This window comes from Dipodomys ordii, unplaced genomic scaffold, assembly GCF_000151885.1.
Source record: "Dipodomys ordii isolate 6190 unplaced genomic scaffold, Dord_2.0 Scaffold14, whole genome shotgun sequence".
NCBI classification, from domain to species: Eukaryota; Metazoa; Chordata; class Mammalia; order Rodentia; family Heteromyidae; genus Dipodomys; species Dipodomys ordii.
This window is the reverse complement of record NW_012267230.1, coordinates 477713-504514: the sequence shown is the minus strand read 5'-3', so window position 1 is coordinate 504514 and position 26802 is coordinate 477713. Positions and strand designations below refer to the sequence as shown.

At 41.3% G+C, this 26802-nt stretch overlaps 1 protein-coding gene across 1 annotated transcript in view; it reads left to right on the top strand.

Annotated features, from left to right (window-relative positions):
- Window positions 1-26802, top strand: part of Dnah3 (dynein, axonemal, heavy chain 3) — a 209322-nt gene that overhangs the window by 23078 nt on the left and 159442 nt on the right. Inside the window, exons 8-15 of the mRNA XM_013011154.1 lie at window positions 3255-3380; window positions 5228-5423; window positions 9628-9831; window positions 13809-13945; window positions 15269-15374; window positions 15536-15714; window positions 22136-22320; window positions 23609-23690. Of these exons, the coding sequence (XP_012866608.1) occupies window positions 3255-3380; window positions 5228-5423; window positions 9628-9831; window positions 13809-13945; window positions 15269-15374; window positions 15536-15714; window positions 22136-22320; window positions 23609-23690 (1215 nt within the window). The remainder of the gene's footprint in view (window positions 1-3254; window positions 3381-5227; window positions 5424-9627; window positions 9832-13808; window positions 13946-15268; window positions 15375-15535; window positions 15715-22135; window positions 22321-23608; window positions 23691-26802) is intronic.

The window sequence follows — 26802 nt, the reverse complement described above, 5'->3', positions numbered from 1 at the left end:
GATACAGAGCAATTTTCTCATGTGATTGGCACCATTTAACTTAAAACCTTATAAGAAAAAAAATCTACGAGGGTTGATTGTTGGAGGATAGGGAGCTTGGGGAGCTAGACTGAGAATTTAAGGAAAAAAGTAGAAAACCTGGTCTAGCCAATGTGAGAAGTTTGTTATGCATTAAAAAAAAAGATCAGCAAGACCTGGGTGTCAGTGGCTCAAGCCTGTAATCCTAGCTACTCAGAAGACTGAGATCTGAGGATCACTATGCAGGAAAGTCTTTTATTTCCAGTTACTCACCAAAAATCCCCAAGTGGTACAACTCTATCTTTGAGTGAACAAGCTAAAGGATAGCACCCAGTTCACATTCTAGTACCAGAAAAAGCAAAAATCAAGAATTATCAGGAGCTAACAAGTGCCATACTAGGGTTGAATATCAAACATGTGACAAGTGCTTTGTTCCTGGTCACATCACTACCACTAAGTTCACTACCTACTGTAGACATGTAGGCTAAAAATTCTGGGGGACAAGGAAATCTAATTAAATTAAAAAATTTTAAAATTATTATTATAAAGGTGTGATAACAGAGGGGGTCACAGTTACATTAATCAGTATATTTCTTTTTGAACAATGCCACCCTTTTCCTTGCCCTGTCTGTTTTTCCCTCCCCTTCCCACCTACAAGTTCTAGAATCCATTTTCAATATATAGAAATCTAATTTCTAATGAAAATGAGAGGGAAGATCTGGGACAAGCTGAAAATCTGGCATAGATCTAGTATGAGAAATGCTAGTCATAAATGATTTAAATGAGCAAGTTATTGAATGGAATAGATGTTTTAGAAAGAGGATTGGGGAAATGCAGCTATGGTTCAAGTGATAGAGCACTAGCCTTGGGAAAAAAAAAAAACTAAGGAAAGCAGGGTGCTGGTGGCTCATGCCTGTAATCCTAGCTGCTCAGGAAGCTGAGATCTGAGAATGATTCAAAGCCAGCCCAGGTAGATAAGTCTGAGAAATTCTCATCTTCTGGTCCATGAGACCAGAAAACTGTAAGTGGCTCTGTGGCTCAAAGTGGTAGAGTGCTAGCTTTAAGCAAAAGAGCTCAGGGACAATGCCTAGGCCCTGAGTTGAAGCCCCAGTGCTGGCACAATAAATAAGTAAAGAAATGTAAATACTGTAGGCTAAAAGAGACCTTGGGGAGTGTGGCAGGTCATCCACAGATGTGGGAGAACTAGGTGAAATTAAGAGTGTCATGGGAAGGTAGAGGAGATTAATCCATTCATTTGATGAATATCCTTAATGCCTGCCTGAGGGTGTTCACTATTGTTGAGAGCTGTTGATGACAGTGGAAGTTCTGCCTGGACTTATTACAGAAATTTCATGGAGCTTCACCACCTCTTTTATGAAGAGTGTGACTGAAAAGGGCTGCCTGGGTCCCAGTAAAGAAGCATCAGCATGGATTAGAAAAGTGACTCACACTGGGCACTGGTGCTTACACCTGTTTTCCTGACTACTAAGGAGACTGAAATCTGAGGATTGAGGTTAGAAGCCAGATCAGGGCAGACAAATCCACCACTATTTATTTACCAAAAAAACAAAAGTGAAGCTGTGGTTCAAGTGGCTGAGCTCCTGAGCAAAGAACCCAAGAGACAGTGCCTAGGTCCAGAGTTCAAGTCCCAGTACCCGCACAAAAGCAGACAAAAAACAACAAATAGTGATCCATGAACATGAAGGCAGGATCTGCCTCCTACAGGGTCTGCTACATTTCCTAACTCCAGGTACACTATCTACATAGAATACAATGTGAATGAATATTGTTCTGTGCAGTAGACAGTCACATTCCTGGTTGACAACATGAGTGGGTTAATAGGAGGGAAAAAGAAGTAGAAGGAGATCTTTTCCCTAGCCCCATTTTCCTACTCACACAATTTGACATTGTGCAATGTCAATAGTTTGTGGATCATTTTTCTTTTTCTTTTTTTTTTGGGGGGGGATCCGGTCATGGGGCCTGAACTCTGGGCCTGGGCGCTGTTCCTCAGCTCTTCAGCTCAAGGTTAGCGCTCTACCACTTGAGCCCCAGCACCACTTCCGGTTTTTTTCTTTTTGCTTATGTGGTGCTGAGGAACCGAACCCAGGGCCTCAGGCATGCAAGGCAAGCACTATACCACTGAGCCACCTTCCCAGCACCTGTGGATCATTTTTCTAATAGGCCCTGAAGTATATATTTTAAAAATACTTTTATTATCTTTAAGTAGTTTTACAAAGGACTTGTCATTCAACAAAGCAGTTTATGAATGAATACAGTGTGTCTTGATTAATGTCACCCCTTTCAATATTCTCACCCATCCCTCTGAACCATCTGTGTGTGTGTATGTGTGTGTGTGTGTGTTGGTTTTGGGGCTTGAACACAGGGCCTGGCACTGTCTATAAGCTCTTTTGCCCAAGGCTAGTGCTCTACTATTTGAGCCACAGCTCTACTTCTGGATTTTTGGTGATTAGTTGGAGATAAAAGTCTCATAGACTTTCCTGTCTGGGCAGGTGATTCTTAGATCTTAGCTTTCTGAAGCTAGGATTACAGCTATGAGCCACTAGTGCCCGGATAGCATAAAATTTTGTTGTTGTTGTTTGTGGGGCTTGAACTCTGGTTGTTGGTTGTGAGGCTTGAACTCTGTGCTTGGGCACTGTCCCTGCGTTCTTCAGCTCCAGGCAAGCACTTTACTGCTTGAGCCACAGCGGCACTTCTGATTTTCTAGTGGCTTATTGGAGATAAGAGTCTCACAGACTTTCCTGCCCAGGCTGGCTTTGAACCCTGATCCTCAGATCTCAGCCTCCTGAATAGCTAGGATTACAGGTGTGAACCATCGGCGCCTGTCTAGAGTACTTTATAATATAGTTTGCCCTTTATATTTACACACTGCACATCTTTCTTTCCAACTTACTGTAGGCCAAAAACAAAACAAAAAGAAAAACTATGTCTGATCATGCACATGCCTATAAACCCAGAGAGGTGGTAGGATGAAAAAAATTAAGCCATGGGCTCAAATGGTAGTGTGTGTGCCTAGCAAGCATAAAGTCCTCAGTGGAAATTGTCCTGACCTCCAAAAAAGAAAGAAAGAAAGAAAAGGAGTGTGAGTCCAGCCTGGGATGTAGAGGAATACCCCTCATCCCAAATAAAAACATATGCCTGAGCTATTGGCACCTGGCATTATACAAGATTTGTTACTAGCCTTTCACTTTAGGAAATCTCTCCATTTCTTTTGGCAGTTTTAAAGACCTCAGATTTGTTCGAACAGCAGAGATACTGGAAGGAAAACTGCCTTTGCAGCCTAAAGAATACTGGGACGTGATCCAGAAGCACTGCGTGGAGGCACGTCAGATTCTTCTCAACAGGTCAGTATCTGACCACAGAGAATGAGGCTGTGACAAAGCAGGGTAAAGACACAACTTCAGCTGGAGGCCTGGCTCAACTAGTAGAGTACCTGCCTAGCAAGTGCCTGAGTTCAGGCCCCAATACCATTAAAAAAATAATGGCACAGAACTCTCTGCAATAAAAACTAGGTGTGCCACCGGGGAATTATACAAAGTTTATTGACTTCCAACTGACCCTTTTCCCTCTGCACTTCCTGGCAGCCTCCTATTCAACTGCTCTGCCCTTCAGTCCTCAGCTCCCTCTGTTATTTGAAACTCTTTCATTGCTCTTCTTTGTTGGAATGTCACTTTTTTTTCTCCTTCTGAATGGGTTACAGGACAATGTATTTCGAATGACTTGTATTTAGAAGGCCCGGAAGAACAGCCTCAAGATTCCAGGCTCACGCCTGGCACAAGTGGCTTCTGCCTATAATCCTAGCTACACAGAAGGCTGAGATCTGAGGATCATAGTTTGAAGCCAGCCTGGGCAAGAAAGTCTGATCTCTAATTATCCCCAAATAAGCTAGAAGTGGAAGTGTGGCTCCACGGCCAGCATGTGTGCACCCGCTTCCCCGCCTCCCCCCAGGATTCCAGGTTAGGGGATATTCAGATAGTTGAATCAGTTCTTCCCCGTTTGCAAGTGTATGCAGGATCATCTCAAAACCATGACCTTATATGAAATAGTGATTGTATTAGTCTCACTTTCCTGTGCTGGGATAAATACCCAAGAAAACAAGTTAAAGGAGGAAACTGTTATTTTGGCTCAGTGGTTTCAATCCATCATGGTAGGCAGGGGGTGGTGGAGTGTGACAGTTCACATCTTGACAGGCTGAATGGGGGAAAGTGGGGGGGCAGAGAGAGAGGGGGGAAGGAGAGAGGGAGAGGGAAAGGGAGGGAAGGAGAGAGAGGAGGAGAAGGGAGAGGGAAGGAGGGAGAGGGAGGGAGGAAAGGTGGGAGAGGGAGTGGAGAGGGAAACCAGAGAGGCAGGAAGGAAGGAAAGAAAGAGGAGGGGGGAAAGGAGGAGGGTGTTAGAAAGGGAATACCTGTACTTCCTGTTTTTTCTTCTGTTGATTTACAGAGGGTCTTCTCTGCTTGGCTAATGGATACACACTGACAGACACACCCTAATGTGTGCATCACTATTCTCCCAGGCACCTCTCAATCCAATCAAGTTAACAAACAGGCTCACCACCACAAGCCATAGTAATAGCTACTGACAGATTAATATTATCAAAGAAGTATGCCATAGCTGGTGCAAAGAGGTTGCTCACTAAATATCTTCATTATTCCCTTTGCTACCGTGACTACTCCTTATTTCTCTAATTGACTGTCAAGATGGAGTGATCAGTGGTTCCCGCTGGGAAGAAGTGGAAGGAAAGGAGCAATGGGACACTCACTTTTCAGTTGCTGATTCTACTCCCAACTTCTGAGCAGCTGTAGACCATGTGGGAGTTTTTTCTCCTTATTTTCTTTTCTCCTCTTTCTTTCCCTCTACAAAAGTCTAAACCAGAGACCTGGAAGCTGCTAGAGAGACAAATTCAAAGGAACTTTCCAATCCCTTGTGCCTTTTATACTTTAAACTTCACCCTCCAGTTCTGTCCATATGAATCCTGCAACTCAAATCTAAATTTCTTGCAGGAAGGGTTTTTTGTTTTTTTGTTTTTTTTTAGGCAAAAATAGGTGATGAATCTGCAAGGCTGAGAAGTGGGCAATGAACATCCTCTATCACCACAGACAATAGGGAGGAGGCAGAGAGAGATTCTCAGACCTAAGAAAGCCGCTTACACAAATGTTTTCCTTTTTATTCACTGATTTATTTGTTTTTACAGTTGGATCCCTACTTGCGCCCAGCTTTTTATCTCACAGAAAAAAAATTGGGTTCACTTTGCTCCTAAGAATGACTATGACTCCTCGCGAAACATCGAGGAATATTTTGCTTCCGTTGGGTCCTTCATGTCACTCCAGCTCAGAGAGTTGGTCATTAAGTCCCTTGAGGACCTCGTTTCCTTCTTCATGATACATAAGGTATGCAGGGGATCTGAACTCAGAATTCTCACAGGAAGACATCCTAATTAGAACTGGGAGTCTATCATGTATGTCCTTAGCTGTGAACCAGGCCAGAAAACAAAACCCTGAATTTGAACAAATATTATGAGACTACTGGTGTATATTTATGTGTGTGTATGTGTATATATATATATATATATATATATATATATGTATATATATATGGACTGCGGTTTGAAGCTAGCCAGGGTAGATTCATCTGTGAGACTCTTTAATTAATTACAAAAAAAGAGATGGAATTAGAGCTGTGGCTCAAGTGGTAGAGCACTAACTAGCCTTGAGCAAAACAAAAAATAAAAAGAAGCTCAGGGATAGTGCCCATGCCCTGAGTTCAAGCCCCAGGACTGGTAAGTGGGCACATGCATGCATACACACACACACACACACACACACACACACACACACACACACAGAGTAGTAGTAAAGTTGTTAAGGGAATGTAAAGATTATATAAAATATAATACCACTTACAATGTGGAGGAAGGTCACTTATTTTCATCATCTCTGGAAAATGGAAGGAGTTAGAAAAGTTTGTTATTAACCCTTTGGTTGATATTCCGGGACTGATTATGTATTCATTGATGACAGTGATTTTTATTCTTCCTTCTTTGAAAGAAAAGGCTTGGTTGACCTCATTAATAACTTGCTTCAGTGAAATAAAGATAAAAACTTCACCAGGCACTGGTAACTCATGCCTGTAATCCTAGCTACTCAGGAAGCTGAGAACTGAGGACCTTGGTTCAAAGCCATCTCAGGCAGGAAAGTCCATGAAAATCTTATCTCTGATTAACCAACAAACTGGAAACAGTGTTGTGGCTCAAAGTGGTAGATTGTTAGCCTTGAGCAAAAGAACTCAGGAATAGTACCCAGGTTCCAAATTCAAGCCTCATGACTATCAAATATAAAATAAAATGAAAAATAAAAACTTCAAACATGGGGCTGGGAAGGTGGCTCAGTGGTAGAGTGCTTGCCTTGCATGCATGAGGCCCTGGGTTCAATTCCTGAGCACCACATAAGCAAAAAAAAAGCTGGAAGTGGCACTGTTGCTCAAGTGGTAGAGGGCTAGCCTTGAGTTGAAGAGCTGAGGGACAGTACCCAGGCCCAGAGTTCAGGGCCCATAACCGACAAAAAAAATAAAATAAAATAATTCAGACATGAAGTCCTAGTTTTCAAAACATCATTGTAGCTTTCTTTAGATTTAAATACCCTAGGACCAAGGAAGAATCTTTAGACTTTTCTGCTGTATGTATGTTTTACTTTAAAGAATAGTTAAAACAAAATCATAGCTATGCAGTAGGCTGAGATCTGATGGTTGCAGTTTGAAACCAACCTGGGCAGGAAAGTCAGCGAGACTCTTTTCTCCAATAAAGTACTCAGAAAAAGCTGCAAGTAGCCCTGTAACTTAAGTGGTAGGGTGATAACCTGGAGCCAAAAAGAAACTCAGGGACAGAGCCCAGACCTAGAATTCAAGCCCCAGGACTGACAAAAACAGATAAATGTACAAACCTCAACAACAACAAACAACAACAACAAAAACTTGCCTGGTTACAAAAGATTTTTTGAAGGGGTATTTTCCCAATTAAAATAAAAGTTGACCCTAAATTCAAAATTATAGAAACCAGCTGGACATGAGTGGATCACAAGAATAACACCAGCTACTCAGGAGGCTGATATTTGAGGATCATAGTTTGAAGCCAACCTAGGCAGGAAATTCCAATTGACTAATAAAAAGCCAGAAGCGGAAGTATGACTTAAGTGGTAGAGTACCGGACCTGAGTGAAAAAGCTAAAGGGACAGTGCCCAGGCCCTGAGTTCAAGCCTCAGTACTGATACAAAATACACACACACACACACACACACACACACACACACACACAGACACACACACACACACACAACCAATACTGATCACTTTTAATTTTTTTTATTTTGTCTTTTTTGGTATTGATGATTAAACCCAGAATGTGGCACTTGCTAGCTACATCTCAGCTCCCAGTGCTGACAATTTTGACTTCTGTGTTAGCACTCCAAGGAGGACCATTCTATATATTAAATACATTTACTTTTTACTAAAAATGTTTACTAGTGGGGCTGGGAAGGTGGCTCAGTGGTAGAGTGCTTGCCTTGCATGCATGAGGCCCTGGGTTCGATTCCCCAGCACCACATAAGCAAAAAGAAAAAAGCCCAAGTGGCGCTGTGGCTCAAGTGGTAGAGCGCTAGCCTTGAGCTGAAGAGCTGAGGGGACAGCACCCAGGCCCAGAGTTTAGGCCCCACAACTGGACCCCCCCCAAAAAATGTTTACTAGTAATTGTTTTACTAGTCTCTTTGAAAGAGGAAATTGGATATATTTGAGACATAGTAGATATTCAATTACTGTTCCTCACTCTTCCTTGAAAAGATTAGAAATCTCTAAAATCAGTTATTTGGACAAGTCTTGTAATCTGCACTATAGAAATTTCATTAGGCATGGTAGTTTTGTTTTTGGGTTTTTGTTTGTCTTCCAGCCTTAAGGCTTGAACTCAGGGCCTGGGCACTGTTCCTGATCTTTTCTGTTCAAGGCTAGTGCTTTACCACTTTGAGCCACTGGAGATAAGAGTCTCACAGACTTTCTTGCTTGGGTTGGCTTTGAATGACAATCCTCAGATCTCAGCCTTCTGAGTAGCTAGCGTTACAGGCATGATCCAATGATGCCCAGTAAAAGACAATATATGTGGCTAGTTTTTGTAGAGAATTAGAAATGTCATAGCTAGACATAATGCCTCATACTGTTTAAGCAGAGAACACTGAAGGATCATGATTCAAGGCCAGCCCAGGCAAAAAAAAGCTAACAGAACCTCATTTCAATCTCAGCTATATGGGAGGCTGTGGTAAGAGGATCATAATCTGAAACTATCTCTGGGCAACAACACACACCTCTTAATCTGAAAATAACTAAAGCAAAAAAGACTGGAATATAAGTGGTAGAACACCTGCCTAATGAGTGCAAGGGCCTGAGTTCAAACTCCAGTAATGCCAAAAAGAAAAGAGGAGGAAATGTGTTCACATCACTTTGTTATAGGAAAGTTGACATTTTAAGTACTGAAATAAACTATATGCCAATCAACAATGCAATTTGAGACAAACTATTCATTCTTTTGGATATAGTCAGTGTATGTTTATTGAACGCTTACTATGTGATAAATACTGTTTTCCACTTTTGAGTTGGATAAAACCTAGATTCTGCCCTTGAGTTTAGAACAAAGGTAAGATGCACTTACAAATTCTTTTTTTTTGATATTTTTTAAAATTTCATTTTATTGTAAAAATGCTGTACAGAGGGGTTATAGTTACATTAGTAAAGTAATGAGTACATTTCTTGTCGAGCATTTTTATTCCTCCTTTGTCTTTTGTTTTTGGTCAGTTATGGGACTTGAACTGTGAGCTTGGGCACTGTCCCCGCACTCTTCAGTTCAAGACTTGCACTCTACCACTTGAGCCACAGCACCACTTCCAGTTTTCTGGTGGTTAATTGTAGAGTTTCATTGACTTTCCTGCTCAGGCTGGCTTTGAAACCATAGTCTTCAGATCTCCTGAGTAACTAGGATTACAGGCATGAGCCACTGGTGCTCAGCTATAAATTCTTTTAAAACAGAAAGGTAAAGTAGAACAGAACAGGGAAGTAGAAATATGGAAGTAGAAAGGGAAGTAGAAATATGGAAGTTCAGCAGTAGAAGAGATTTTATCTCGGTAAAGAACAGGAAGGCTTGTCAGAAGGAGCTTGTAGGCTAAGTTTGAAAGATGGAAAGACTTAGAAATTCGATTGCAGGAAGCAACAAGAAAAATAAGAAACAACTGAAAGGAAAAAAGGAGGCTGAGATCTGAGGATTTTAGTTCAGAGCCAGCCTAGGCAGGAAAGTCTGTGAGACTTATCTCCAATAACCATCAAAAAGATGGAAGTGGAGTTGTGGTTTAAGTAGTAGAGTGCTAGCCTTGTAAAGGGAAAAATGTATAAGGACAGGAAGAGGTTCACTATATTCAGCCTATATTTCAACATGAACAGTAGGATAGTACGATGTACTTCCTTTCTTAGTGCTCAGATGGAATTATGAATGCATGACAATCACTCCTTTGAATTTGAAAGGCACAATTTTGTGAGGCTTGTCCTATTTTGTATCTCTTTAAGAATGGAAATGATTTCAAGGAGCCCTATGAAGAGATGGAGTTCTTTATCCCTCAGCTAATTATGATCAATCTTGAAGTTCAGGAACCCACTATTGTCTTTAATCCACCTTTTGATGACTGCTGGCAATTAATAAGAAATTCTTTCTTGGAAATTATTAAGAACTCTGATGGGATTCCCAAGGTATGGTATTTACTTCATTCTTTTGTATTTTTGTTCACTTATTGAATAAATGTGTTTTTAAATGTTAGTTTGTATAGGACACAGTCCATATGAGATTCACTTAGGGAACACAATCAGACCATACCCACTCAATCTGAGAACGATTCTATCATAAATAAATGTCCAGATGTGCGCTGATGAGTCAGGCCTATAATGCTAGCTATTCAGGAGGCTGAGATCTGAGGATCATAGTTCAGAGCCAGCCTGGGCAGGAAAGTCTGTGAGACTCATCTCCAATTAGCCTTCAAAAAGATGGAAGTGGAGCTGTGGTTCAAGAGTGCTAACCTTGAGCAAAAAAGCTCAGGAACAGCAGCCAGGCCTTGTGTTCAATCCCGTGACTGGCACCAAAAAAGAAAATCCAAGAAAAGACTGTCCATGTTACTGAGAATGGGGCTTCTAATGAAGGAATTAAGACTTGTGATTTTAGAGGAACAGAGTGTCCCAAAGCATATTCAATTTGGGTTAAGTGTGTGTGTGTGTGTGTGTGTGTGTGTCTAGTACTAGAACTTGAATTCAGAGTGTTATGCTCTTGCTTAGCCTTTTTGTTCTAGATTGGCGCTCTACCTCTTGACCCACAACTCTACTTCTGGCTTTTTGCTGGTTAATTGGAGATGAGTCTCATGGACTTTCCTGCCCCAGCTTCAAACCATGATCCTCAAATCTCAGCCTACTAAGTAGTTAGGATTACATGTGTGAGCCACCAGTGCCTGGATTCTGGGTTAATTCCCTCTGGATAGTTGATAAGGCCAAAGGCCAGTATCCAGTTTAACTTGAGAAGGGTCCTCTGACATCTTGTAGTCTTGTTTTTTTTTCTCTTTTTCTCCCTTTATTTTTCTCCTCCTCTCTCCTTTCCTCTCTTCCTTCATCCCTTTCTCCCTCCCTACATCCCTCTCTTCCTCTTTCTCTGTCTCCTGACATCATTATGTATGATAAGGGTGCTCTTAGATCTCTTCTCTTTATAATAAAATCCTATCATCAGAAAGTTCCAAGAGATCAGAATGTGAAAACCCCACCTGAAACCAAATGCTCCAGCTTCCCCAGAGAACTCTGCATGTGGAGTTTTGATCTCAATCAAATTGGGTTAACATATAAATGGATGTGTTAGAAGTGGAGGAAAAATGGGCAGCTCTTTGTGACCTATATCCCTAAGAATGAAAGAGAAAGGCCCTATAATTTGAAAGGATAAATGCAGGGCTGGGGACAGATAAAGTATGTAGTCTGTTGAGTACTCTGTCACTACTGTTGATTGGCAGTGTTTGCAAGCCTGCTGTAGGCTGGAGAGCCTCTAAGAAAAGAAAACGAGCAGAAAGGGCAAAACGCAATAGACCAACAGGCTTTATTTGGTAGGAAAGCCTGGGAAGGGCAACCAAGTCTCCTTCAGCCCAGCAGATGGGGAAATCGCACACCACCCTTAAAAATAGGGTCTGTTTAAATATTAGGCATTAAGAGTGAAGTCAGGCAGAGCAAATGGAAGTGGGGTGAGCAATGTTTTTCTGACTCTGAGGAGTTTCAGGGTTTCAACGGCATCTGTGTCTGCCAATGGTGTCAGCATCAAATATGGCTTTAGTGCCAGGCTCTCTTCCAAGACCACCAGGTGCATTAGATTAAGTGATCAGTGGGATCAGCAAGCAAGGACAGTTCTAAAATATGGTTGTCAGGGGAAAAGATGAGTGATTTTAGTTCAAGTCATTTTCCATCAGAACAAACTTCAGGACTGCTACTACAGCAAACAGTCCAGCAGGGACTGGTACTAGATTTAGGGGTTTTTAATGCCAAGAGAACATACTCACAGGTCACAGATTATACTAGGTTTGAAAGCTGGAATTCTATGAGTCTCTATTAGCCTTTGAGAAGCCGCCACAGGATTTGAGTTCTGTATGTGTTGATTCCCATGGCATGGACTCCATCCCTGAGCCCCTCAGGCTGATTTATCACTAAACAGAATGGCGAAAGCTTACAGTCCTTTTAATGGAATGTCTAGGAAATATATGGAAACCCATCAGCAGGTGGCCAGTTTCTTCATCTCCTAGCAGGTTTGCCAAATCTGTCATTAAACCTAAGTCTTAAAAGTGTGGGGCAGGGAAGTCAGTAAGAAAGTTTTTGAAGATAAATAGCACTCAAGGAGCAGAAGGGAGGCATATTAATGAGAAAGGGTTATTAAAAGAAGCCCAAGAAAGTGTGAGAAATTATTGGTCTCAGTAATACAACCAAAGAAAACAAAGATCCCGACTGGAATGAATAGAGGTGAATGAAGCTGGATGTCCAGTGACTCATGTCCATATCCTAGCTACTCCGGAGGCTGAGACCTAGAAGATTACAGGTTGAAGCCAGCCCAGACAGAAAAACCCATCAGTCTGCAGCTCCAATTAATCAGCAAAAAGCTGGCCTGGAGGCATGGCTTAACAGGTAGAGGACCAGCCATGAGTAAGCAAGCTAAGTTCAAACCCCAGTTAATTACACTTCTGGCTTTTTGGTGGTTAGTTGGAGATATGAGTCTCACAGACTTTTCTGCTGAGGCTGACTTTAAACTGTGATCCTCAGGTCTCAGCCTCCTGAGTAGTTAGGTCTATAGGCATGATGAGCCACTGGTGCCAGACAAAACCATGAATTTTTCTGTCAGCCTAGGAAGGTATCATCTTTTCTCCTTTTTACAGATGGAAATATGGAAATTTTGAGCGAAGTCACTTACCTGGGAGCACATAGTCCATTAGTGTCAGAGTTAAATTTAGAATACATGTCTTCATTAGCTTTCATTAGAGAGGATATGTGAGTGGTGAAGAGTTGAGAAACACATTATGTTCATTTACTCATACCATACTTATTAAGTACTTACTAGCAGCCACTCTTACCAAACCCTGAGGCTACAATAAATGGTCAAATAAGATCAGTCCTTCCTGGCATACCTAGAATGTGGCTCATTATATATTCATTTCATCCTATTGTTCTGTGTGACAAGCAGGCAAAAAAAGGTGAATTTTAAACAGAGAAACTCAAACTGGACATCAGTGGTTCATGCCTGTAATCCTAGCTACTTAAGAGGTAGAGATCTGATGATTATAGCTTGAAGCCAAGAAATCCATGAGACTCTTATCATTAATTAATCACCAAAAAGCTGCAAGTGGCAGCTTTGGCTCAAGTAGTAGACTGCTATCCTTGATCAAAAAAGCTAAGCAACAGTGTCCAAGCCTGAGTGTAAGCCCAGTACCCACACAACAAATAACGGTCAACATCCACTGGGATCCCAGGAGGGTCCTCTAAGGAGATGAGACTTGAAAGAATCAGGTAACTGAAAGAAGAGCAATCCAGGGAAAAGGATTTGATAGAAAGGGAGAGGAGAGAGAGAGAGAGAGACAGACAGACAGACAGACAGACAGAGAGACAGAGAGAGAGAGACAGAGAGACAGAGAGACAGAGAGCGAGTGCAGAGGTAGAGAAGAGAGAGAATAGACATAGAGGGGCAGGGGTTCCAACCCTGATGTCCCTGGAAATAAGTCCCCTGCCTTTGCATTTTGGTACCGTCTCCCTTTTTGTGTCTTATGGATGCCATCCCAACTCTCCGCTCTCCCTCCTCACCTCACTCCAAGTACTGCATTGTAAGGAAAATTAGTTGTGAAACAACCAGGGGAAATCAAAGGTTAATTATCTAGGGGAACCATAGAGCCAGTCTCCTTACGTCTCAGGGGCTTAAACTCAGGCTCTTGCATTCTTGCGTGGCTTTTTTTTCACACAAGACTGGTGCTCTACCACTTGAGCCATACCTCCATCCACTTCTAGCTTTTTATTGGTTAATTGGAGATAAAGATCTCATGGATTTTTCTGCTCCTGGAATTTTCTGCCCAGACTGGCTTCCAACTATGATGCTCATATCTCAGTCTCCTGAATAGCTAGGATTGCAGGCATGAGCCACCAGTGCCCAACTTGCAAATGTCTTGACTTCTGCAAGTGATGTGTCTACTCCTTAGGTGGAATCCATCCTGTTTCCGGAGTTGAAAGGATATAACCTCATCATTGGAACTGTTGATCCTAAAGAAAATCTTGTTTCTGATTTCGTGGACCAAACTTTTGAAGTATTTAAGAAAAATCAAGTTGGCCCCTACAAGTAAGTTGTTTCGGTTGTAACTTTATTAGTCATTTGGTATTGGTCCCTACCTAACATCAGATAAGTGTTCCATGTTTTCCCACACACTTTTGAAACACATACATAATAAGAATCACCAATACTTCCATGAGTATGAATTTTTCCCCATTTTACTGTAGTCTTCCTAATGTTATATCACAGATAACTAGGAGAGCCAGAATTCAAATTCAGTTACAGATCCGTCTCGATTATCTGAAAGCTATGGGGCCAGATGAATTTTGGCATTTAGACATTTCTGGATTTTAGAAAAGTCATATAGTTCATCTGTCCTGCCAGGTCTGGGGCAACACATTATATTTCTATTGTGAAACCTATGTATATTCATATCAACATAGACCATTTTTTTGCCACAAAGTCATAGAACACAGTCAAGAAATCTTAGAATAGGGCAGCTAGATGTCTTAGTTTTGCTGGACAGCTAGAATTTGTACCTATTGTTCTATGATAATTGTTATGGTAGTTAATTGATGTGTGTGTGTTTGTGTGTGTGTGCTGGTCCTGGGGCTTGAACTTAGGGCCTGGGTACTATCCTTGAGCTTTTTCTTTTTAAATGCTCTGCTGCTTGAGCCACAGCTCTAATTCCAGCTCCCCTCCCCACCCCCCTTTTTTTGGTGATTAATTAGAGATAGGAGGATGGCTTCGAATCCTGATCCTCAGATCTCAGCCTCCTGAATAGCTAGGATTGCAGTTGTGAGCAACTGGCACCTGGCTGGAGATGCTTTTAAATATCCTATCACCCAAAGCACAGACCCTTACCCCATGACATGGAAGTTTCACAATGGAAATATGAAAAAAAGAAAGTTACATCCAATTCATTTGGTAGCAGTTCATGAATGTGCAATCACTAGTTTAGGGTGATTGTGGAATCTTGCTTTCAAACTGAAACTTTGAGAGTTAACTGTTATGCCTGTATTCTTAGCTACTCAGGAGGCTGACATCTGAGGATCAAGGTTCAAATCCAGCCTGGGCAGAAAAGTCTGTGAAATTCTTTATCCTTAATTAACAAAAATTAGAAGTGGAGGTATGGCTCAAGTGGTAGAGCTCCAGCCTTGACTGGAGAAAAGCCAAGCAAATGTGTGAGGTTGCGAGTCCAGGCTCCAGTACCAGCAATAGATGGATAGATAGATAGATAGATAGATAGATAGATAGATAGATAGATAGATAGATAGATAGATAGATAGATAGATAGATAGATAACTATTATTTGTTTCAAATGCTACTTGGGCCTATCTGATTTGTTGACCTGTATTTATGCATTTGCTTTTCTGTTCTTGAATATGGAAGATACTTAAATGTGTATAAAAAGTATGACGATTTACTGGACAACACAGCAGAACAAAACATCACTGCATTCCTGAAAGAAAATCATGAAATTGAGGATTTTGTGACGGTAGGAGATGACACTTGACATTTCATACCTTGGTGCTCCAGTCCATCCAATGAGTAGTCAGAGGGTTTCACTACTGCTCACTACTGGCCAAGGTTAAGGCTGGGGACAAATGGGTTGAGGCTCCTAAGAAACTCCAGCTGTGACTATGTTTTTTTCTACAGAGTATCAATGATATAAAAAAGCGGAAAAATGAAATTGCATCTATGCATATTACTGTGCCTTTGGCCATGTTCTGCCTTGATGCCATGGTCCTAAATTATGATCTCTGTGAGCGAGCTCAAAATCTTAAAGACCGTCTGATTCAACACCAAGTGGATGTAAACCGAGATACCAATACCAGGTATCATAGTTCTATACAAATACCAACCATACACTGACCAGAGAATGCAAAAGTGACCAGAACCTGTGTCTTCCCATAAAAGCTGAACTGAGCTTCTAGTTCAAGTTGTTTTTATGCCCAAAGTGAGAGCAACAGAGAGCTCAGACTCAGGGAAGGGGATATCAAGTCAGGAGAAAACTGCCTAGGACTGAAGCAAGAAGATAGAGAGCATCCTATGGAATTCTTTGCCTCAGATCCTGCCTAGCCACGACCCACATATTTTAGGCTTCCTGTTGTAGCTGAGATGGTAGGCTCACATCACACTCAGATTTTTGTTTTTGTTTCCAGTGAGAGAAAGTCTTGCAGATTTTTACCCCAGATGGTCTTTCCTTTCTTGTAAACAATTTTATAGTACTGAAAACTGTTTCCTAGGCATTGAGGTTGTCTGAGATCACAAGTCCTTCTTATGGGCTGGCTTTGAACCATGGTCCTCAGATCTCAGCCCCCTGAGTAGATAGGATAAACAGGCAGGAACCACTGGTACCCGGCTGTGTTGTTCTATTTAAAATGATAACCGTCTCTTTATTTTACTGATAATCGTATATTTATTAGTTGGATTTGGTTGTAAGCAATAGACTTGCTTTAGTAAATAAGTGGGGAGAGGAGGGACTTGGGTCTTAAATGTTGAAAAATTTAGGAGTTCTAGCTTCAGGCTTCAACACTATTGTTGTGTACCATTTCCTTTTTTCTGCTCAGCTTTCCTCTGAGTTCCTTTGATGGATTCTCTGAAGTCTGTGGTTCCTAGCCATTCCAGGATTCTATCCTTCCAGGTCTTGGGTTCCCATCTAAAAAGAGGAAAATAAAATCTTAAAAAATTTTTTTGAAGCTGGGTGCTGGTGGCTTATGCCTGTAATCCTAGCTGAGGAGGCTGAGATCTGAGGGTCATGGTTCAAAGTCAGCCTGGGCAAGAAAGTCCGTGAGACTCTTACCTCCAATAAACCACCCAGAAAACCAAGAGCAGAGGGACATTGCCCAGGCCCTGAGTTCAAGACCCCCCCATTTTGTTTTGAGTAGTCTCACAAAAAGTTGTGACTCATATGATGCTGTCCTAACTTGGGTTATTTGTACAACATGGAACCAAACACTGGCCGAAGAGAATGGCTTTAGATCTGGTTGGTGATCCCAGATAAGGGGTAGATGGCATTCCTAATCAAACCACAGAGGAGAGAAAACCCAAGAAAGGTTAGGATATTATTACCAAAAGAGGAAACAGATGTTGACAGCTTGAGATAGGAACTATCTGCTGCTATGTCTGTTTAAATGTTACAACATGGTTAAATCATATTCCATCTTTCATCCTCTGAGTTCTTTATAGACTGAGATAATTTAGAAATACTGACCACTATGTATGTTTACATTTATATTATGCTAATAGTGAGTGATTCAAATATATATATAATCTATGCTATATATATATAAGGTATTTTGAAGTTTATAAAACCCTGCTATGGTTTGGATAATGAAGTGTCCCCACAAAAGACTCAGTGTGTTGAAGGTTGATTTCCACCTAGCAGATCCAGCCACTGAGAGGATATTAGGCCATGAGAATTCCAATCTACACAGTGGAGTAACCCACTGATGGGTTTATGGTTTGATGGCATTACTGGCATTATCAGAGAGACCTAGGACCTAGTTAGAGGCAGTAGGTTACTGAGATGTGACTTTTTTAAAAGTATTTTTCATATTCTGTAGTTTGAACTCAGGCTCTTGCATTTTCTAGGCCAGGCACTGTACTGTGGAGCCATGTCTCCAAATAAGGTCTCAGTTTTTGTCCCACGGATCTGTGTGTCTAGACCATGCTCCACATATTTTAGGCTTGCTGTTATAGCTGGAATGACAGGCATGTTTCTTTCACTGACATGGAGTCTTGCAGAGTCTTGCAGACTTTTTCCCTGGAACTGAAATCCTCTGGATCTCAGCTTCTCATCTAGCTAGGAAGACAAGTATGCACCACCATGCCTAGCTATGGATTGAGAAGGGGTTTGTTGTGTGCCTGGGCTGGCAGGGAACCTCATTCTCTCTGATTTCCACCTCTCAAGTAACTAGAATCACAGAGGTGAGCCACTAGTTGCTCATTTCAAAGGACGTCCCTTTGAAGAGTGTCTTTTCCCTGACTCCTTCCTGTCTTGCTCTCTTCTTTCTGGCTACCATTATGTAAGTAGCTTGCTCTACTGCTTAGTCCTACTGTTCTGATATTCTGCCTCACTTCAGGCCCAATTGGATCCAGCTGACCATGGAGCAAAACCTTCTAAATTGTGGATCAAAAATAAAGCTCTTCTTTATGGTAGTTGTGTCATGTATCTTGCCACAGAATCAAAAGGCTGCCTAACACACACACACACACACACACACACACACACACACACACACCACAGAGGGAGAGAACAGCAAATTAATGATAATATCAAGGACACTACCATGCAAGCATTCTTCATAGTATAGATAGAATCCAGTCTTCAGAGGTTGTTCCTTATTCTCCTCATTGTGTTGATAAGGAAAAGGAGACTGGTGTGTTATTAAATGACACACCCATCTAGTTTATTACTTTATTTCATGTTGGTTCTGGTGCTGGTCCTTGGGCTTGAACTCAGCTCATGGAGGCTGTCCCTGAGCTTTGTGCTCAAGGCTAGCACTCTACCCGTTCAGCCACAGCTCCACTTCCAGCTTTTTTAGTAGTATTGGAGATAAGAGACTTCCCTGCCTGAGCTGGCTTTAAACCAAGATCTTCAGATCTCAGCCTCTTGAGTAGTGAGGATTACAGATGTGAGCCCACCTAGTTTATTTTAATCTTAAAAGTCTACACTTTCCACCACCATACTCAGCTTTCTCACTGAGTCAAAGAGTAAGTTTTATAGATTTGGAGCCAGAAAAGTTGATTTTGAGCCCCAAACCTCCCATTGACCAACTCTGTGAACCTTGGCTCTACCTCTTAGATCCTCAGTTTGTCTATAGTAAAAAGGACAATAAAAGGTTTTGAGGATACTTTCTTTCAAAAGTTTGAGCCATTCATCTTTCCCTCTTAAACAGCAGCCCATTTGTTCCTGCCTTTCAAATCAAAGCAATGTGGTATTTTACCTGGTTAGTGCAGTGTGTGTGTGTGTGTGTGTGTGTGTGTGTGTGTGTGTGTGGTGCCTGTGTGTGTGTGTGTGTGTGTGATTGTGTGTGTGGTGCCTGAACTCTGGGCCTGGGTACTGTCCCCCAGCTCTTCAGCTCAAGGCTAGCACTCTACCACTCGAGCCACAGCGCCACTTCTAGCTTTCTCTGCTTATGTGGTGCTGAGGAATCAAACCTAGGGCCTCATGCAAGCACTCTCTCACTGAGCCACCTTCCCAGCCCATTGTGCATCCATTTCTTTTTGTCAGTCATAGGGCTTGAACTCTGGGCCTAGGTACTTGTGCATCCATTTTTATTTTTTAAAAAAGCAAAAACAACAACAACAAAACCCCTTTGTTCTGTTTTGTAAAACTGGCGCATATTAGATGATGCATAGTAGGGGGGTTCATCATGACATTTCCACACATGCAGGCAGAGTGCTTTAATCATATTCACCTCCTCTATTTGTCTTTCTTATTCTCTACCTCTACCCTGCTTTTCCCTTCTCCATCTCCTTAGTAATCTCCCTTTTACTTTCATGACATGGGGGAAAAAAAAAACATGTGGCATTGTCTTTTTGGAACTGATTTATTTCACTTAGTGCAATGATGTCTAATTCCATCGAGTTTCTAGCAAATGACATTACACTCTTGTTTTGTTGTTGTTTTTGTTGTTGGATTTGTGTGTGTGCTAGGACTGGGGCTTGAACTCAGGGCCTGGACACTGCTCAAGGCAAAACTAGTTCTCTACCACTTATTCCACAGCTCCACTTCCAGCTTTTTGCTGGTTAATTGAAGATAAGAGTTTCAGACTTTCCTATCCATGCTGACTTCAAACCTTGATCCTTAGATCTCAGCGTCCTGAGTAGCTAGGATTACAGGCATGAGCCCAAAGCACCTGGTATGACTTCACTCTTTTTGATGGCAGAGTAAAACTCCACTGTGTATATCTACTACATTTTCTTCATACATCTATTGATAGGCATCTAGACTAATTCCATAAATTTGAGTATTGTGATTAGTGCCATGATCAGCATGGCTATACACATATTTCTATAGTAAGCTGACTTTTGATTCTTCTGAGTATATCCTACCTGGATCATATAAGAATTCTACTTTTGGGCTGGGAAGGTGGCTCAGTGGTAGAGCGCTTGCCTTGCATGCCTGAGGCCCTGGGTTCGATTTCTCAGCACCACATAAGCAAAAAGAAAAAAGCCAGAAGTGGCGCTGTGGCTCAAGTGGTAGAGCGCTAGTTTGAGCTGAAGAGCTGAGGGACAGCACCCAGGCCCAGAGTTCAGGCCCCACGACTGGACACCCTCCCCCAAAAAAGAATTCTACTTTTAACTTTTTGAGGATTTTCATACAGATCTCCATAGCACTTAGATGAGTTTACATTTCTATGGGCATGACTAAAAGTGTTTTCACCTCTTCCTCCTTGTTCTCACCAGTTTTTATTATTTGTTTTCTCATGATAGACATTTTTACTGGGGTGAAGTATAATCTCAATGTGTTCCTTCCTTTGCTTGCTTGCTTGCTTTCTTCCTTTCTGCCTGTCTGTCTGTCTGCCTTTCTTTCTTCCTTCCTTCCTTTCTTTCTTTCTTTCTTTCTTTCTTTCTTTCTTTCTTTCTTTCTTTCTTTCTTTCTTTCTTTCTTTCTTTCTCTCTTTCCTCATCCTTCTCCCCCTTCTCCTTTTTCTTTCACCTTGACCTTCCTCTTCTCCTTCTTTGGCATTACTGGGACTTGAATGCAAGGCCTCATTCTCTCACTGGCTTGCTTGCTCAACTGACCTTCTACCACTTTCACTTGGCTTTGTTCTAATTACTTAGAAATAGACTCTGGAGGATTTTTCTGCCAAACTTGGCTTCAAAACTCCAGATCTTAGCTTCACGAGTAGCCTCATGACTTGAGCCATTGGTGCCTAGCTATTACTGTAGTTTTGACTTGTATTTCTTATAGCTAAGATTATTAGGGAACAATAGTAATATTGGCTATTTGTACAACAATAATAATATTGGCTATTTGTACTTCTTTATTTGAAAATTGCTCATTTGCCCATTTATTATTAGACTATTTGTTCTTTTAATATTTAATTGAGTTCTTTATATCCTGGATATTAATCTACTGCTGAATTACTTTCTGACAAGGATTTTCCTCCCATTCTATAGCTGTTTCTTTATACTGGTGATTGTTTCCTCTGGTGTACAAAGGTTTTTATTAATTTGATTAATTTGATTTGTCTATTGTTGCTATTATTTCCTGAGTTTTAGTCAGAAAGCAATTGCCTAGTCTAGCTCTTCAAGTGTTTCCCCTATGTTCTTCTGTAGCAGTTTCAAAATTTCAGGGCTTCCATTGAGATTTTTGATTCACTTTGAGTTGACTTTTTGTACAAAGTGAGGGAAGGGCTCTAATCTCAGACTTCTAAATGTGGATATCCAGTTGTTCCAACATCACTTATTAAAGAGGCTTTGCTCCAATATATGTTTTTGGTACCTGTGTCATGAGTCAGATGAATGTTCCTACTTGGACTTATTTCTGGATATTCTATTCTCTGTGTGTCTGGTTTTATATAAATAGCATGGCATTTGATTACTATGGCTCTTTAGTATATTTTGAGATATTGTGAATATACTTGCAGTTATTGTGATACCACAACGTTACTCTTCCTTAATCTCTTTAATATAAGTGAAAATATGGTCCACACGCTCAATTTAGGAATTTCTGAGCATGCAGAAATCCTAGGTTGGTGGTCAGACTTCAATTTTGTGACTGAGTTCTAAAGTTTCTTTCTGTCTTTATAAGTAGTGACTCTGAGCCAGATTCTGGTGATTCATGCAAGGTACTTAGGAGGCTGAGATTTGAGGATCAAAATTCAAATGCAACTACAAATTATTTGATTCTCTAACATGTAAGATGAAGGGTTTGTGGTTGTGTTCTTATTGTTTTTGTTTGTGGTTGTACTCCTGTTGTTCTTGTTGTTTAGTTCTAAATCTGAGGGCATGATTGATTGATTGTTATAAAATTTTGAGGTTTAGAAAAGTCAATTAGCTAAACTTCAGACCTTGGCTGTGACAACCACATCCCATGTTACTTTAAAGTTACTCAGACTTACTTTCTTCTCTTATCGAATGCAGATAATAATAGAACTACTTTTTGTAATTGAATTAAGTTTAATGCATATACATGGGACTTGACACCTAATAAAAACTTGTCAGATGAAGCAAGAAATTCATTTTAGATGATGATAATCATAATAGTGACTGTGTTAATGATGGCTATTTCCTTTTCTGTAGCATTTGTACTCAGTACAGCACTATTGCTGACAAAGTCAGCGAGGTTCCTACCAACACTGGAGAGCTAGTATCTCTCATTGAATACTTAAAGAAATCCAGTGATGTCACTGTGTTCAAACTCAGGAGACAGCTGAGAGATGCAAGTGATCGGCTAGAGTTTTTGATGGACTATGCAGACTTGCCCCGTAAGTCTAATACCATACATGCATATATAATATAAAAATGTTCTATATTTGTATTTGTAAGACTAATGGATCAGAGAGAGGAAGAATTCTACACTATTAGAAGAATTGCCTTTCAAGTGATCCCCACATATGCAATACTAATTTATATCCATCCACAGAAATTTGAATCATAAGTGAATTTTACTGGACAAGAGTTGGCCTCTAGTTTCTAGATGCGTGTCTTGACATCTTGTGCCTATTGTACCTAGAAAAGTCACATCCAAATATAGGAAAGTGGTAGAATCACTTCTATTCTTAAGCAAATTTTTTTGAAAATTATTTTTAGTGTTCTTATAAAGGTGATGTACAGAGGGGCTACAGTTATGTAAGTCAGGTAATGAGTATATTTTTTCAACAATGTCATCCCTTTCCTAGCTCTTTCCCAGTTTCACTTTCTTTTATGCTTCTGAATATCTTAAAGGGAAAAATAAAAGGTCAAGACCACCTTAAAGCTTCAGGTTCTGAGGAAAAGAGTTGATATGCTTTCCATAAGCCAGTTTCCATCTGAAAATATTTGTGAGTTCCCTGGTGTTCACAGTATTGTGAGTTCACTGGTGGTCATAATGTGTGAGTTCCTTGGTGTTCACAAGGCAGGCTGCAGGGATGGGTTGACAGGGAGGAAAAGATAAGAATGAGTATAAAATGGTTTCCTAACCATCTACCCACTGACTCCCTTGGTCCTTGATTATGTGTATACATGCTGGATTTCCTTACTGTGGTGTCTGACTCTTAAATTCCCAAGGAAACCCAGGGCATTATCATTGACCAGAGTTACAATGGAAATTGGTACTATTATTTTCATTAAACCAACCAAAAGGAAAACTGAGATTCAGATGAGGAATTGGAAGTCTGACCTAGGTTTCTGGCTCTGCTTAGACCTAGTTTGAGAAGCCAGTAAAACAGAGTGGTTCAAACACAGACTTTAAAGGTAATTCGACTTAGATTTGGGATTCTGCTCTGCTCTCTTCTGGCAGTATAACCATAACCACTTGGCTGAACTACTTTGCTCCCTTTTGTAAAAATGAGGATGATAGATGCTATCTCCCTGCTAGCTGGCCCCTGATCAATAAACATTGGCTACCATTCATCCCTAAGGGGTCCAACCATCCACTGCCACCTACACTCACTTGTGTTGACCTCTTGTCCTACTGAATTAATTTTCTGCAAGTTGACCAGTGTTCTGGAGTAGACTGTGTGTCTTTTGCAGAAGAGGATATCAGATTGAACAGCACATTGTTCCTCTGGCCAGACCAGATTGAAGATATCTTTGACAACAGCCGAAGCCTGCTCATGGCTAAGAGGGATCAGGCAGAGATGGACCTGATTAAAAGGTAAAGGAAAAAAAAAAGGTAAAGGAGAGTTTGGGGTTTGTTTGGAAACAGGGCTTCTTAATCCATGCTGCAGATTCTTGACTAGAACCCCTACCCCCATCCTCTGAGCAATGAGTGGGCAAAGACTAAAGATAGTTGTTGATGCAGAAATTCCTTGTTTTCCACTGAGGGATGTCTTCTTAAAGCTTGCTTCACTATATTGACCTTTTCTCAATGTCTTTCTTCCTGGCCTTGAATTACTGAAATTTGGCAAAGAAGATACAAAAAGACAAAAATAGTGGCATGTAATAACAGCTTCCACAATAATAATAATAGAAGATCACAAATTTGTGACATATCAAGATAGGGGAAATAAAGACATAGTAGGGGGCTGAGCCAATAGTCTTGTTTTGCAGCTGGTATTTTGCAGAGCTATAATGTGTCTATAATCAATCAGTCTCATGATGACAGGCATATATTAAGGATTTTTACTCTGTACTATAATCTAGACATGTATGTGTTTGCTACATAAAGAGTTCAATACAGTGACACAGTAAATAAAAACAGATTGAAGGATTTGACAATGTTGAATGTAGGGGACCAAGTGCCATGGCACGATTAATGCACACACACACACACACACACACACACACACACACACACACATCCATTCCAGCTTGTAATACTTTCATTATGAATTGCAAATTTCTATCAACTGCATTATCTCCAACTGCCTAACTTCAGCTACCAAAATCCCTACAAATACTTATAAGAAAGGAAAAGGGTAGATAAAAGGGCTTCTGGCTGGGTACTGGTGGCTGTTACCTTTTAATCCTAACTACTCAGGAGACTGACATCTGAGGATCATAGTTCAAAGCCAGCCTGGGCAGGAGAATCCATGAGCCTTCTTATCTCCAGTTAACCACCAGAAAACCAGAAGTGGCACTGTGGTTCAAAGTAGTAGAGCGCTAGCCTTGAGCAAAGTAAAAGCTCAGGGACAGTGCCCAGCTCCTGGGTTTAAACCCTAGGATGGACAAAAAAAAAGTAAAAAAGAAAAAAGGGCTTCTCTACAGTATATAGAATGAGAATTTGAGCTGAAAGGTAAACTCATTTTGTTGGTATCTTGATCTGCTTCCCAGGGGATATGAACAAATAGTGTATGTATTTTCTTTCCTACAGTACAGTCTTATAAGTGGATGCTGTCTCTAGAGCCCAGAGGTTATCCTGATGAACTGGCTATGCTTTTCTTATTCTTTCTTCCCTTTTTCCCTTCTTTTCTTTCTTTCTTTCTTTCTTTTTCATCATGGAGCTTGAACTCAGGGCCTGGGTACTGTCCCTGAACTCCTTTTTGCTCAAGGCTAGTGCTCTACCACTTTGAACCAAAGCTCCACTTCCAGGTTTCTGGTGGTCAATTGGAGATAAGTCTTATAGACTGCCCAGGCTGGCTTTGAACCTCCATCCTCAGATCTCAGCCTCCTGAGTAGCTAGGATTACAATTGTGAGCCACAAGTACCCAACTTCTGTTCTACCTTCTTGTTTTGGTTTTTGTTTTTTGTCGGTCATGGGTCTTTAACTCTGGGCCTGAGCACTGTCCCTCAGCTCTTTAGCCCAAGGCCTAGCGCTCTACCACTTGAGCTACAGTGCCACTTCCAGTTTTCTGGTAGTTTATTGGAGATAAGAGTTTCACAGCCTTTCCTGCCCGAGCTGGCTTTGAACCTCGATCCTCAGATCTCAGCCTCCCGAGTAGCTAGGATTACAGGCATGAGCCCCGGGCCCCCGGCTACATCTACCTTCTTGAACCTCCAGTTTTTTGGTGGTTAGTTGGAGATGAATGTCACAAACTTTCCTGCCTGGGCTGGCTTTGAATAGCGATCCTTAGATCTTCAGCCTCATGGGTAGCTAAGATTATAGGCATGAGCTACCTGTGCCCAACTATATTAATTTTCTTAATGTTATAAGGTATGCATTGAGTTTTATGACTGCATTCTCTCCCTCCTTCTTCCCTTCCTTCCTCTCCCCACTTCCCTTTGACTTCACCCCCACCTTTCAAGAACCCATTTCCTGTTTGATTGGACTGTGAGTTCCTGACTATGCTTTGTATAATGGAGCAAAAAGCACAAGGGCTTTCCTCATAGCCCCCACCACATTCATGCACATATAGCTTCTTTTTTTCCTAACCAGAAAGTCAAAGGAGTTTTTGTTTTTGTTTAGTCAGTCATGGAGCTTGAACTCTGGGCCTGAGCACTGTCCCTCAGGTCTTCAGCTCAAGGCTAGTACTCTACCACTTGAGCTACAGCGCCACTTCCGGTTTTCTGGTGGTTTATTGGAGATCAGAGTTTCATGGACTTTCCTGCCCTGGCTGGCTTTGAACTGCAATCCTCAAATCTCAGCCACCTGAGTAGCTAGGATTACAGGCGTGAGCCACCGGTGTCCGGCTTCAAAGGCATTTTTATTAGTCAGGGAAGCAAGTTTTGTCACCCTTTTGAATCTCAGTTTGTCTCATCTGGAAAATGGGATAGCATTAGCACATACCTCATAGTGCTGAAGGATGGAATGAGCTGTGCTGAGCGCATATGGACTGTACAATAGCCATTCCCATACTGTAAGTTTCCTTCTCCCTTGGAAGAGTGACTTATGGGGCTGATAAATCCATAACCTCAGACCACTGTCATGAGAATATGCTGTTACATCACTATAAATGTAATAGGAGGCAGTAAGCGTTATTGAAGATTAGCCCTGGGGATGTAGAGCAGTTGCATTCACAGCGAGAAAAGCGTACTGGGTTTCTATTCCTTAGAGGCAATGCGGTGGTTCTCTCTGGTTGGTCCCTGACCTCTTAGCAGCAAGAGGGAGCCATGCTAGAAGAATCAACAAGGCAGCCCTGAGCTCGGCCCTTTCTTTGGTGAACCTTAGACATTCATCCTGTCCATCTTTTTTTTTTTTTTTTTGGGTCCAGTCATGGGGCCTGAACTCTGGGCTTGGGCGCTGTCCCTCAGCTCTTCAGCTCAAGGCTAGTGCTCTACCACTTGAGCCACACCGCCACTCCTGGCTTTTTTCTTTTTGCTTATGTGGTGCTGAGGAATCGAACCCAGGGCCTCAGGCATGCAAGGCAAGCGCTCTACCACTGAGCCAC